The following is a 12,249-nucleotide window of genomic DNA, read 5'->3' as shown; positions in this document are numbered from 1 at the left end:
CATAAAAACCCTAGAAGAAAATCTAGGTAGTACCATTCAGGACATAGGCATGGGCAAGGACTTCATGTCTAAAACACCAAAAGCAACGGCAGCAAAAGCCAAAATTGACAAATGGGATCTAATTAAACTAAAGAGCTTTTGCACAGCAAAAGAAACTACCATCAGAGTGAGCAGGCAACCTACAGAATGGGAGAAAATTTTTGCAACCTACTCATCTGACAAAGGGCTAATATCCAGAATCTACAAAGAACTCAAACAAATATACGAGAAAAAAACAAACAACCCCATCAAAAAGTGGGGAAAGGATATGAACAGACATTTCTCAAAAGAAGATATTCATACAGCCAACAGACACATGAAAAAATGCTCGTCATCACTCGCCATCAGAGAAATGCAAATCAAAACCACAATGAGATACCATCTCACACCAGTTAGAATGGCAATCATTAAGAAGTCAGGAAACAACAGGTGTTGGAGAGGATGTGGAGAAATAGGAACACTTTTACACTGTTGGTGGGATTGTAAACTAGTTCAACCATTATGGAAAACAGTATGGCAATTCCTCAAGGATCTAGAACTAGATGTACCATATGACCCAGCCATCCCACTACTGGGTATATACCCAAAGGATTATAAATTATTCTACTACAAAGACACATGTACACGTATGTTTATTGCGGCACTATTCACAATAGCAAAGACTTGGAATCAACCCAAATGTCCATCTGTGACAGACTGGATTAAGAAAATGTGGCACATATACACCATGGAATACTATGCAGCCATAAAAAAGGATGAGTTTGCGTCCTTTGTAGGGACATGGATGCAGCTGGAAACCATCATTCTTAGCAAACTATCCCAAGAACAGAAAACCAAACACCGCATGTTCTCACTCATAGGTGGGAACTGAACAATGAGATCACTTGGACTCGGGAAGGGGAACATCATGCACTGGGGCCTATCATGGGGAGGGGGGAGGGGGGAGGAGGGAGGGATTGCATTGGGGAGTTATACATGATATAAATGATGAATTGATGGGTGCTGACGAGTTGATGGGTGCAGCACACCAACATGGCATAAGTATACATATGTAACAAACCTGCACGTTATGCACATGTACCCTAGAACTTAAAGTATAATAAAAAAAAAAAAAAAAAAAAAAAAAAAAGAAAAGAAAAGTGTCTATTCATGCCCCTTGCCGACTTTTTAATGAATTTGTTTTTCTCTTGTAAATTTAGTTCCTTTTAGATGCTGGCTGTTAGACCTTTGTCGGATGCATAATTTCAGATGTTTCCTCCCATTCTGTAGGTTGTCTGTTTGTTACTTTTGCTATGCAGAAGCTCTTAAGTTTAATTAGATCCCATCTGTCAATTTTTGCTTCTGTTGCAATTGCTTTCGGTGTCTTTGTTATGAAATCTTTACTCATTCCTATGTCCAGTATGGTATTGCTCAGGTGAGAATTGGTTCTATGCTTTGGGGTAGGCTTATTTGAATTGAATCTGTTTGGTGATCTTTGACCTTCCTGTTCATGGATGTTTATATCTCTGTGTAAATTTGGATAGTTTTCTGTTACTATTTCGTTGAATAAGTTTTCTACCCCTTGCTCTTTCTCAACTCCCTCTTGAAGGCCAATGATTCTTAGATTTGCTCTTTTGAGGTGATTTTCTATATTTTGTAGGTATTCTTTTTTCTTTTTCTTCTCTGTGTATTTTCAAGTAGCCTGTCTTCAGGCTCACTGATTCTTTCCTCTACTTGATCCATTCTGCTATTAAAAGCCTCTAATTCATTTTTCAGTTCAGGGAATGTATTTCTCAGTCCCAGGATTTCTGTTTGATTTTTTTTAAAGTTATTATTTCAATACCTTTTAAAAATTTCACTGATAGATTTCTCAATTGATTTCCTGTGTTATATTGGAGTTCACTGAGTTTTTGAATCTTGGGCAGACAGGGATTAGGAAGAAGCAATGATTAAGGAATATACAGATGTAACATTAAAATTCTTTAACAGTGATAAAAAGGGCTGGGCGGCTCACGCCTATAATCCCAGCACTTTTGGAGGCCAAGGCAAGAGGATCGCTTGAGGTCAGACCAGCCTGGCCAACATGGTGAAACCCTGTCTCTACTAAAAATACAAAAATCTAGGTATGATGGTACATGCCTGTAATTCCAGCAACTCGGGTGAGGCAGGAGAATCACTTGAACCTAGGAGGTGGAAGATGCAGTAAGCCGAGATCATGCCACTGCACTCCAGCCTGGGCGACAGTGAGACTCTGTCTCAAACAAACAAGAACAATGATAGAAAAGATTTAACGTCACTGAAAGTTGTAAGGTAGTAAACCCTAAACCTCCACCCCTCCATTAAAGCAATGATTATAAGACTATACTTTGAACAATTATATGACTACAGATTAGCTAACTTAGATGAAATGGACAAATTTCTAGCAACACAGACATTGCCAAAACTGACTCAAGAAGAAGTAAAAAACTTTAGTAGATGTGTAACAATGGATTATGTCAATAATCAAAACCTCTGAACAAATAAAGGCCCAGAACCAGATGACTTAAAAAAAAAAAAAAAAGAAAAAGAATTCTTGATCTGAAGAATCTCACATCACTGTCTCGTTAGGGTCAGTCACTAGCTCCTTTTTCCATCTTGGGGGGTCATGGTTCCTTGTTTGCTGTTGTTTCCTATGGACATATATCTGTGTCTTCTCATTGAAGGATTAGTTATTTCAGTTTTCACTGTCTGGCTTGTTTGGGTTTTTCTTGGATATGTTTACATAGAGGTTCTTTACAATTCACCTGTTGAATTTCCTTTATGCTAGGTCACTGCCTCCTCCTTGGTACTAGATGGCAGCTCATGTCCAGGTTTGCCACAGCTCTGGCAAGCGTTCAGAGTACTGATGGTCCTAGGTTGGGGAGATCCCAAATGGGATACTCCAGCTGTATGGAAAAGCTGGCTAGGATTTCATACCCAGCAAGCCTGTAGAGTGTATCTCCTACAGTGTGGTGCTGCTGAACAGCTACTCTGATTTAGCATCTTCTTTGGCTGAGAAACCAAGCAGATTTTGCAGACTGGGGTTGCTGCTATTCCCACCTCCCATCTTTGTCTTTGGTTGCTCTCAGGAGTTTTTCTTCCTATAGGCACTTGTGATGCTTTCTGTGGGTTGAGGCAGGAACAGTTCTCCTGCAAGGAACCCAAGATGGTGGGGAAGTTGGTCTTGATCTCACTTTTGCCAGTGTAGAAACTGAGTCTGGGGAAAATTTTCCACAGGCAGTTCCTTGCAGATTAGGGGAGAGGCATCACAGTTACAGAAGTCCGATTCTCTTACCATCTGCTTGAAGTTTTTTCACTTCATTTTGTGGTCCCGGGGATTGTCCCATCCTTAGATTTGAGTTCTGGGATATTGCTGGTAATAATCTTGGCATTGGATATTGGCTTTTGGTTTTCTGTTGGGGGAAGTGAAGTCAGATTGCTTCAACTCTGCCATTTTGGTGATGTCGTTCTCCCTGATTATTTCTTGATGATAATTTCTTGATTATGGACTTACTGTGAGTTTGCAGTCGCCCACATTGCATGAATGCCTAAGTTGACTACACCATTTGCAATCCCGAATTAATATTGATTCTTTCCTGATTATTGTTTTAATGTAAACTTAAACATAAAATTATGCCAGTTGTATGGAAATTCTTGAGTTCCTTTACTTGGTAAGAAATGTCTTGAATGCATGCAATTATGAACTGTAGTTTCCCCATTTTATAGCTATTTGACTTGTATTTTTTCAGGTTTATGATATATTAATGTTCCTAGAGCTTATACTCATTTAAAAACAGCCTCAATACTGAAGTTCTTGAATGAAACAGCTCAATAGAAACTATGAAGATGCCTTTGTGTACAATATGGTTAGGATAGCATGTCCTAGATGTACAAATCATAATTATGTTTTTAAAAAATATTTTATAGGTGAAGTGCCAGCATTATAAGAAAAAACGAACGGAGCAACAAGAAACTATTGCTTCTTTGCAAATGGAAGTCAATAGATTAAGAAAGGAGGAAGAAGATCGCATTGTCACTCAAAACAGAGTGTTTGCTTATCTGTGCAAAAGAGTTCCTCATACCGTCTTGGATAGACAGTAATTTTGCTACATAAATTGATATGTAGCTAGATTCATGGTTTTGTTTGTTTGACCTGATTTTATCTTGGGGGTGGTTATAACTTTTATAAACTAGAAAAGCCTCTCTCTCCTTCTCTTCTGCATTGTTTTTCCGTGCTCATCCTGTTTTTTTGTTTGTTTGTTTGCTTGTTTGTTCTAGAGGTCCTTTGAGGAATGGAATTGAACATTTACTAAAAATAACACTAAACTTTTAAATAAATTCATAATTAATCAGACATTTCTTAAAATAACTGATCCTTTTAGTGAAGAATAATATTTAGGGATCACTGTATGGGTTTGGGGGTTGCTTGGTTTTATTATGTTATTGATTTTAAAAGTTTTTAGTGGAAAGAACCAGGGACTATATATTTTGGAGGGGACTATATATATTTAACCCAGCTGAAGTTAAGATACTATTTTTATTTAAATTCTGATTTTACATTTGTAACTGTTGTCTTTTCTACTGAAAATCATTCTTTTTTTTTTTTTTTTTTTTTTTTTTTGAGGCGGAGTCTCGATCTGTCGTGTGTGGACTGGAGTGCAGTGGCCAGATCTCAGCTCACTGCAAGCTCCGCCTCCCAGGTTTACGCCATTCTCCTGCCTCAGCCTCCTGAGTAGCTGGGACTACAGGCATCCGCCACCTCGCCCGGCTAGTTTTTGTATTTTTAGTAGAGATGGGGTTTCACCGTGTTAGCCAGGATGGTGTCGATCTCCTGACCTTGTGATCTGCCCGTCTCGGCCTCCCAAAGTGCTGGGATTACAGGCTTGAGCCACCGCGCCTGGCCTGAAAATCATTCTTAAGAACAATTTTTCTTTTTTTTTTTGAGACAGAGTCTCGCTATCACCCAGGCTGGAGTGCAGTGGCCGGATCTCAGCTCACCGCAAGCTCTGCCTCCCAGGTTCACGCCATTCTCCTGCCTCAGCCTCCGGAGTAGCTGGGACTACAGGCGCCCGTCACGTTGCCCGGCTAGTTTTTTGTATTTTTTAGTAGAGATGGGGTTTGACCGTGTTAGCCAGGATGGTCTCGATCTGCTGACCTCGTGATCCACCCGTCTCGGCCTCCCAAAGTGCTGGAATTACAGGCTTGAGCCACCGCGCCCGGCCAAGAACAATATTATTATTATTTGCTATATCTGATAATACATAAAAATAGTTTCAAAATATTAAAACTAGAATTACTAACAATCAGCCTACTGAATGAAATTTAAATTTCTGGCATTAGGAGATATGCCTCATGTAAATGATGAGTTAATGGGTGCAGCACACCAACATTGCACATGTATACATATGTAACAAACCTGCACATTGTGCACATGTACCCTAGAACTTAAAGTAAAATAATAAAAAAAAATTTCTGGGCAGCTCTCTTGGACATTAATATATTCCACTATGTATGCAGTCAATATGTATATTTCTAAAATATCTTGAAATACTTGTTTCTCTGTGTGTTTGCATCACCAAATGCAGTTAGATTTGTTTCAATTTCTTTTCAATTTTCAAGGATTGCTTTTTAAAATTTTACTTTTGAATGTATAAGCATTTATATAATTCCAAAATCAAAACTATTCATTATTTATATTTAGAGAAGGTGTATTTTCATTCCTGTCCCCTTTATTCCATCCTATCCTTACCTCCCCTGTCGGTAATTGATTTTAAATGTTTAGTGTTATTTTTAGCAATATAAGTAGTATGGATATTATATTCATATTCTCTCTTGTTTACATGCTAGCACCTTCTGTTTTTCTCTTAACAGTTTAAACTGATTGCATTTTAAGCGGTATTATAGGCTTAGTAGGACTGGAAATCTTCAATAATTAGATGTTTCTATTTTACTATAAAAATAAATGAGGTCAGATATAAAGTAAAAACAAGTTAAAACTATAGTTTTTTTTGATTATTTCAGAGATAATACACATACATAATTTTCATCCTCTTGAAGGAAAAGTAAGGACAAACATATAACAAAAACAACATAAAAATGTTAGTGAAAGATGTGAATAAAGAGAAGAGGGAGGCAAGGTAAGAAAAATAGGAGAGGTTGCCGGGCGCGGTGGCTCAAGCCTGTAATCCCAGCACTTTGGGAGGCCGAGATGGGTGGATCACGAGGTCATGAGATCGAGACCATCCTGGCTAACATGGTGAAACCCCGTCTCTACTAAAAAATACAAAAAACTAGCCAGGCGTGGTGGCGGGCGCCTGTAGTCCCAGCTACTCGGGAGGCTGAGGCAGGAGAATGGCGTAAACCCGGGAGGCGGAGCTTGCAGTGAGCTGAGATCCGGCCACTGCACTCCAGCCTGGGCGGCAGAGCAAGACTCCGTCTCAAAAAAAAAAAAAAGAAAAATAGGAGAGGTAAGGAAGAATAAAAAGGAGAGAGGCAGGGGAGAGAGAACTACAGTGGGAAGAAGAAGGAGAAGAAGAGAGAAATTGGAAGGGAAGAATGAAAAAACAAAATACAGCTAAGATAACTGGGTACGAGGGTGAGAGAAGCACTGAGAGAACTTGCAGTGTAGCAGATGAAATCAGGCTAATTCAGGTATGAATTTGTCCAGTGGACCAGAGATTTTCCACCCTGTTTGATTTTTATCAATACATACTTTCAGTTTGAGACACTGAAATAAAAAATTGTGAATTAAACCTATTGGAAATACATGAGTTGTAGCCACTACAGATATTATTAAAAGTTACATGGGTACTGGGCTAAGTAATAGGGCACACACAGATGAGTAAAGCCATGATTCCTGCATTTGGTGACCTGATAGTCTAGTTGGGTGTAGAGACACATATGCAGGTAAGTAAAATATAAAGCAGTTAGTGGTATGTACTATAAGGTGGGGCAGATAGGATGCTAAGTGGGTGTGACGTAGGGAGAAATTAGTGAAAGGTAGTACTGACTACATAGGCTTCATGAATGAGTTATCTTTTTAGCTGGACTACTAGGAACTATAGAATATTAATAGGCAGAGGTGAGAGAAAGGGTGTTTCAATTAGAGGAATATGGTAACAGAAAAGTGAATGTGTTTGGGACGTCAGGAGTCCAAGAGGTCTGGAGCATAGGATACATGAGATTCTGGGAAGAGTCTTAAGAGACAATATGACAATATGGAAAGTGTGCTGTAACTTTGAGAGACTTAAATTGGCCAAAGAGTTTGAGTTCTACTTTCTGTGTGACAGGAAACATACCCAAAGATTTCTAAGCAAGGAGATTAAACTCAGAGACAGAAAGACAAGTTAGTAATCGGTTGTAGTAATCTAGATAAAGGCTAATGAAGGTCTTAACTAGGACCAAAAAAGGGAGAGACACTGCAAAGATGGACAGGAGTTGTCCGGGTGAATTGGCTATAGATGTTGAAAGGAGTGGAGGAGTCAAAGATGGCCAGTTTTTAAGCTACATTTGAAGGAACGGGGAAGAAACCGATGAATTCATTTATGGATATATGCTTAGGCACCTTCAGTCATCCATGTAGACATATCAGGCCTATTGTTAAAAGGGCCAAACTCCAGAGAACTTCCAAATTCCATATACAGAAAGAAGAGGCAGAAGAGGAATTGTGTTTGGGTATCATGATAACCAAGGAACAAAAGTGTTTCAAGGAGAGGGTGATCAGCAGTGTTGCATGCTTCCTCATTGGTTAACTTGTTTACTTTTCCACTGTTTTATTTGCTCAGAATTCCCAGTACTTAACATGTAATAAGTCTTCCCTAAAACTTTATTGAAGATAATTAGTTACAATCACTCAGAATGAATGAAGTTTGCTGTGAAGGAAAAGATTAGAAATAGAAGCGTAGCGTAAGGGGGAAGTAGGTCAAGAGGATTTGTGTGGGATATAAAGATTAAAGCATATTTTCAGGATAATGTGAAAGCTGGCATATGTCAAGATGGGGAAGGGTTGAAGAGAAAGAATAATCTAGAAAGTTGTGACATTAAGAGCACAATTGGCTGAATTAGGTCTGAAAAGGGGAATGGGTTGGTAATGTTTTCCCAAGATAGGAGGGAAACAGTATACATTTTTCCTTTAAAAAGAATAACACGCCGGGCGCTGTGGCTCAAGCCTGTAATCCCAGCACTTTGGGAGGCCGAGATGGGCGGATCACGAGGTCAGGAGATTGAGACCATCCTGGTTAACACGGTGAAACCCCGTCTCTACTAAAAATACAAAAAAACTAGCCGGGCGAGGTGGTGGCGCCTGTAGTCCCAGCTTCTCGGGAGGCTGAGGCAGGAGAATGGCGTGAACCTGGGAGGCGGAGCTTGCAGTGAGCTGAGGTCTGGCCACTGCACTCCAGCCTGGGTGACAGAGCGAGACTCCATCTAAAAAAAAAAAAAAAAGAATAACACATGAAAGCATAGTATTATTTTGTTTTTCTCTCGTTTTTTAAATCATAAAAGCAATGAGTGTTTATAAAAATTCAAACAATATAAAAGTGTATATGGTAAAATGTAACAAATCTGCTTGCTTTCCTAATCCCCACATCCCAGAGATAACCTCCTCTCCTAACAGTTTGGTGTGTGTCCTTCCTACTGTTTCTCAAAAGGAGTGCTGTTGGCATTTTGAGTGAAACAATTCTTCTTTGTGTATTGTTGTGTTGTTCACTGGTGAATTTTTAGCATTCTGCCCCCTCTCCAACTAGTCAATATGGCAACATTGCCCCTCCATACACCCACTAGGTTACAATTTATTCCCTGGTTAAGAACCCATAGAGTTCTTTTTCAATATATATACATATTCACATCTAACTTTTTTCTTTTCTTTTTAGACAAAGGTAAAAAATATACATTTGATTATGCAACATTAATTTTTTCCATCATCATTCCTTGTTAAGGACATACAAATTTACATTATTTTTTCTACTTCTCCATTATTTCCCTTTTTTTTTTTTTTCTTTTTCTTTTTTTTGAGACGGAGTCTTGCCCTGTCACCAGGATGTAGTGCAGTGGTGTGCTCTTGGCTCACTGCAACCTCCGCCTCCCAGGTTCAAGTGATTCTCCTGCCTCAGCCTCCCAAGTAGCTGGGACTATAGGCGCGCACCATGACGCCCAGCTAATTTTTTGTATTTTTAGTAGAGATGGGGTTTTGCCATGTTGGCCAGGATGGTCTCAAACTCCTGACCTCGTGATCCACTCACCTCAGCCTCCCAAAGTGCTGGGATTACAGGCTTGAGCCACTGTGCCCAGCCCATTATTTTCTATAGTATGGATGTGCCATTAACCTTTCTCCTGATGGAGAGTTAAATTATTTCTGGCTTTTCACTCTTATAAATAATGGTGCAGTGAACAACTTTGTTCATATTGAGTTGCATCCTTTGACATATTTCTGTGGGAGATATTGCTAGAGGTAGAACTGTTGGGACAAGGAGGATATGCATTTAATATGTTGAGATATAATGTTTATAGTTTTTTTAAATCTATAGTTTGAAATTAATATAACATATGACTTAGTATAGTATTTGCTTTCTGGTAAGAATCACTTAAATTTTTTAAAGCCTGCCAGATAATCTGTACTTACTTTTACACTGTAATTTGAAATTATGTAGTGAAACTAGTAGTTGCTCTAATACCGCATTTTGAAAATAATTCAATATTCTGTTTTCTAGGTTGCTTTGTCTAATTGATTACTATGAATCGAAAATTAGAAAAATTCATACACAAAGGTACGAATAATCCTGTATTACAGTTTTTAAAGTTTTTAATCCAGTAATCACACCAGAAGTTTCTGTAGCTTTTGAAAGTTTAAATATACTATGGAAATCCACCTAATATGTCACTGTGAAGTTCTTTTTTATAAAGATCTTGACTATATTTTACAACTTAAGTCAAGATGTTTTGTTGTATTTATGTTAAATTATGTATACTTATTTATCACCGAAGTATTGGTCACAACGGAAATGGTATTTCCCTTTATTTTCTTGAAGTATTACAATTTTTTCTACTGATGTGATCTAGCCCCTGGGTAGTTACTGAGTATATCCACAGAGTACATAGAATTAGATTGGTTGCCTACCAAAGTGCAACCTAATTAGTATGCAGATTTATGTGAGATAAACATAAAATGTCAGTGAAAAATCAGGCTTGTAGATTAAAACACACTTATCACATGATTAAATCAGCATAGAGATAAATGGTTTTTGGCTAAATTAAAATAGCTGAAGGATATCTAAGATATAATTTAAAATGCTTTAATGTAAGGTCACTAAAACAGTAGCTAATCTTTTTATTATTTATAGATGGAACAGTTCTTTTAACAAATATGTATTTTAGGCCGGGCGCGGTGGCTCAAGCCTGTAATCCCAGCACTTTGGGAGGCCGAGACGGGTGGATCACGAGGTCAGGAGATCGAGACCATCCTGGCTAATACGGTGAAACCCCGTCTCTACTAAAAAATACAAAAAACCAGCCGGGCGACAAGGCGGGCGCCTGTAGTCCCAGCTACTCGGGAGGCTGAGACAGGAGAATGGCGTGAACCCGGGAGGCGGAGCTTGCAGTGAGCTGAGAGCCGGCCACTGCACTCCAGCCTGGGCGGCAGAGCAAGACTCCGTCTCAAAAAAAAAAAAAAAAAAAAAAAAAAAAATATGTATTTGAGCACCTATTTTGTACCATGTTCTAAGTGATTAGGATCCCATAATAAAGCAGATAATTCTTCATTTTAATGAAGCATATGTTCGAGTAGTCTTGCCCCAAGAATAGTGACTTTCCAAAATCTTGGAGAGAACAATGGCAGAGCTCCGTGGGTTGCTGGTTGCTGATTATCTGTAGTACTATGGGGACTCCAAAAAAAAAAAAAAAAAAAAGAGAAGAAAGGGAAAAGAAAAGGAAGAAGGAAAGAAGGGAGAAGAGAGCAACTAATGAAAAAGCAACTTCTTGCTTTATATTCTTTTCAGAAGGCAGCATTTTATCAAGTAGCATCAGGGACCTTCTGACTTCCAAATGAAACTGTCGTTTAGATGGTAGAGATTCTACAAAGATAGGACAACTACTCAACTCAGCTGTTGCAGCACAAAATCAGACACAGATAATATGTAAATGAATTGGCACAGGTGTGTTACAATAAAAATAGTTACAAAACCAACAGCCTGCTGAATATAGCCTGCAGACAGCAGTTTGCTGACCCCTGATCTAGATGATGAAGAGAGGGGATTTGGGGTTTTTGGTAAGAGTAGAATAGATTTAACATAACATAGCTATCAGGAAATTTTTCATGTAGAATATGATGTGAGAGATACTTGTAGAGTTCTGCAAACGGGGTTCTCTGACTAAAGGTGACAAAAGGATTGAGGCCATTGGAGTGGTGGTATTGAATTTAGTTTTCATGAATTTGTAATGAAAATCTGGGGTTGAGGAACGAGCGACTTGGAGAAGAATCACTTTTTAGCTTAAAAAGCTTTTCATCAGTTGTCTAGCTGAAGTAAAGTATTTTGGCCTATGCAAATTATCCTTGGGTCAGATATTTGGATTGAATGTCTTATTGAGGGAAGTGGAGGAAGTGATAGGAAGAAAATAGGAGATACATTAATAAATAATATTCTACAAATGAGAAAATTTGCAGCAATAAAAAGAGTCTCCTAAAGAGGGGATTTTTCAGGATTCATTGACTGGACGGAGTTTATATTATAAACTCAGTCTCCTTTCTAAGAATGAGTACTAACTTGAAAGTGAGATTCTGGCAATTTCAGGATAGATTTTGAGATCTATCAATAGGATATAAGTATCATCTAAAGAAGTAGGAGTACTGTAAAAAGAGGATGTAACAATTCATTGACAAGTATTACATTAGTAAAGAAGATGAAAGAGGAGAGAGGAGAAGACAGGCTAAGATTTGGAGGCCTAAGTAGGATAAACAGGAAGCACAGGAGAAGAGCTATGAACCTGTAGAACTGAAGCAGCAAGACCAAAGGAAGAAGACAGGTGGGACATGGGCCTCTTGCAGTGGCAAAAGCTTCTCTGCTTATCCATTTTTTTAAGGCCAGTGTTGTCCAAGGTTTTTTTTTGTTGTTATTGGTTTTATCATCAGACTATATGCACATGCATAAAATAAACACATTGGGAATAAATAAATCATTTGAACTGAATCAATCCATTGATACTTACTAGACTGGTGATATG

General features: G+C 38.5%; 1 protein-coding gene across 6 annotated transcripts in view; it reads left to right on the top strand.

Moving 5' to 3' along the window:
• CEP70 (centrosomal protein 70) overlaps window positions 1-12,249 on the top strand; it is a 114,896-nt gene that overhangs the window by 67,593 nt on the left and 35,054 nt on the right. For all 6 annotated transcript variants that reach the window (XM_030934555.1, XM_030934553.1, XM_030934559.1 and 3 more), the window contains 2 exons: window positions 3,964-4,133; window positions 9,744-9,800. In XM_030934555.1, the coding sequence (XP_030790415.1) occupies window positions 3,964-4,133; window positions 9,744-9,800 (227 nt within the window). The remainder of the gene's footprint in view (window positions 1-3,963; window positions 4,134-9,743; window positions 9,801-12,249) is intronic.

This window comes from Rhinopithecus roxellana, chromosome 1 (assembly GCF_007565055.1).
Source record: "Rhinopithecus roxellana isolate Shanxi Qingling chromosome 1, ASM756505v1, whole genome shotgun sequence".
Taxonomy (NCBI): Eukaryota; Metazoa; Chordata; class Mammalia; order Primates; family Cercopithecidae; genus Rhinopithecus; species Rhinopithecus roxellana.
The sequence above is the reverse complement of the archived record's forward strand: the minus strand, read 5'-3'. Positions and strand labels throughout refer to the sequence as shown.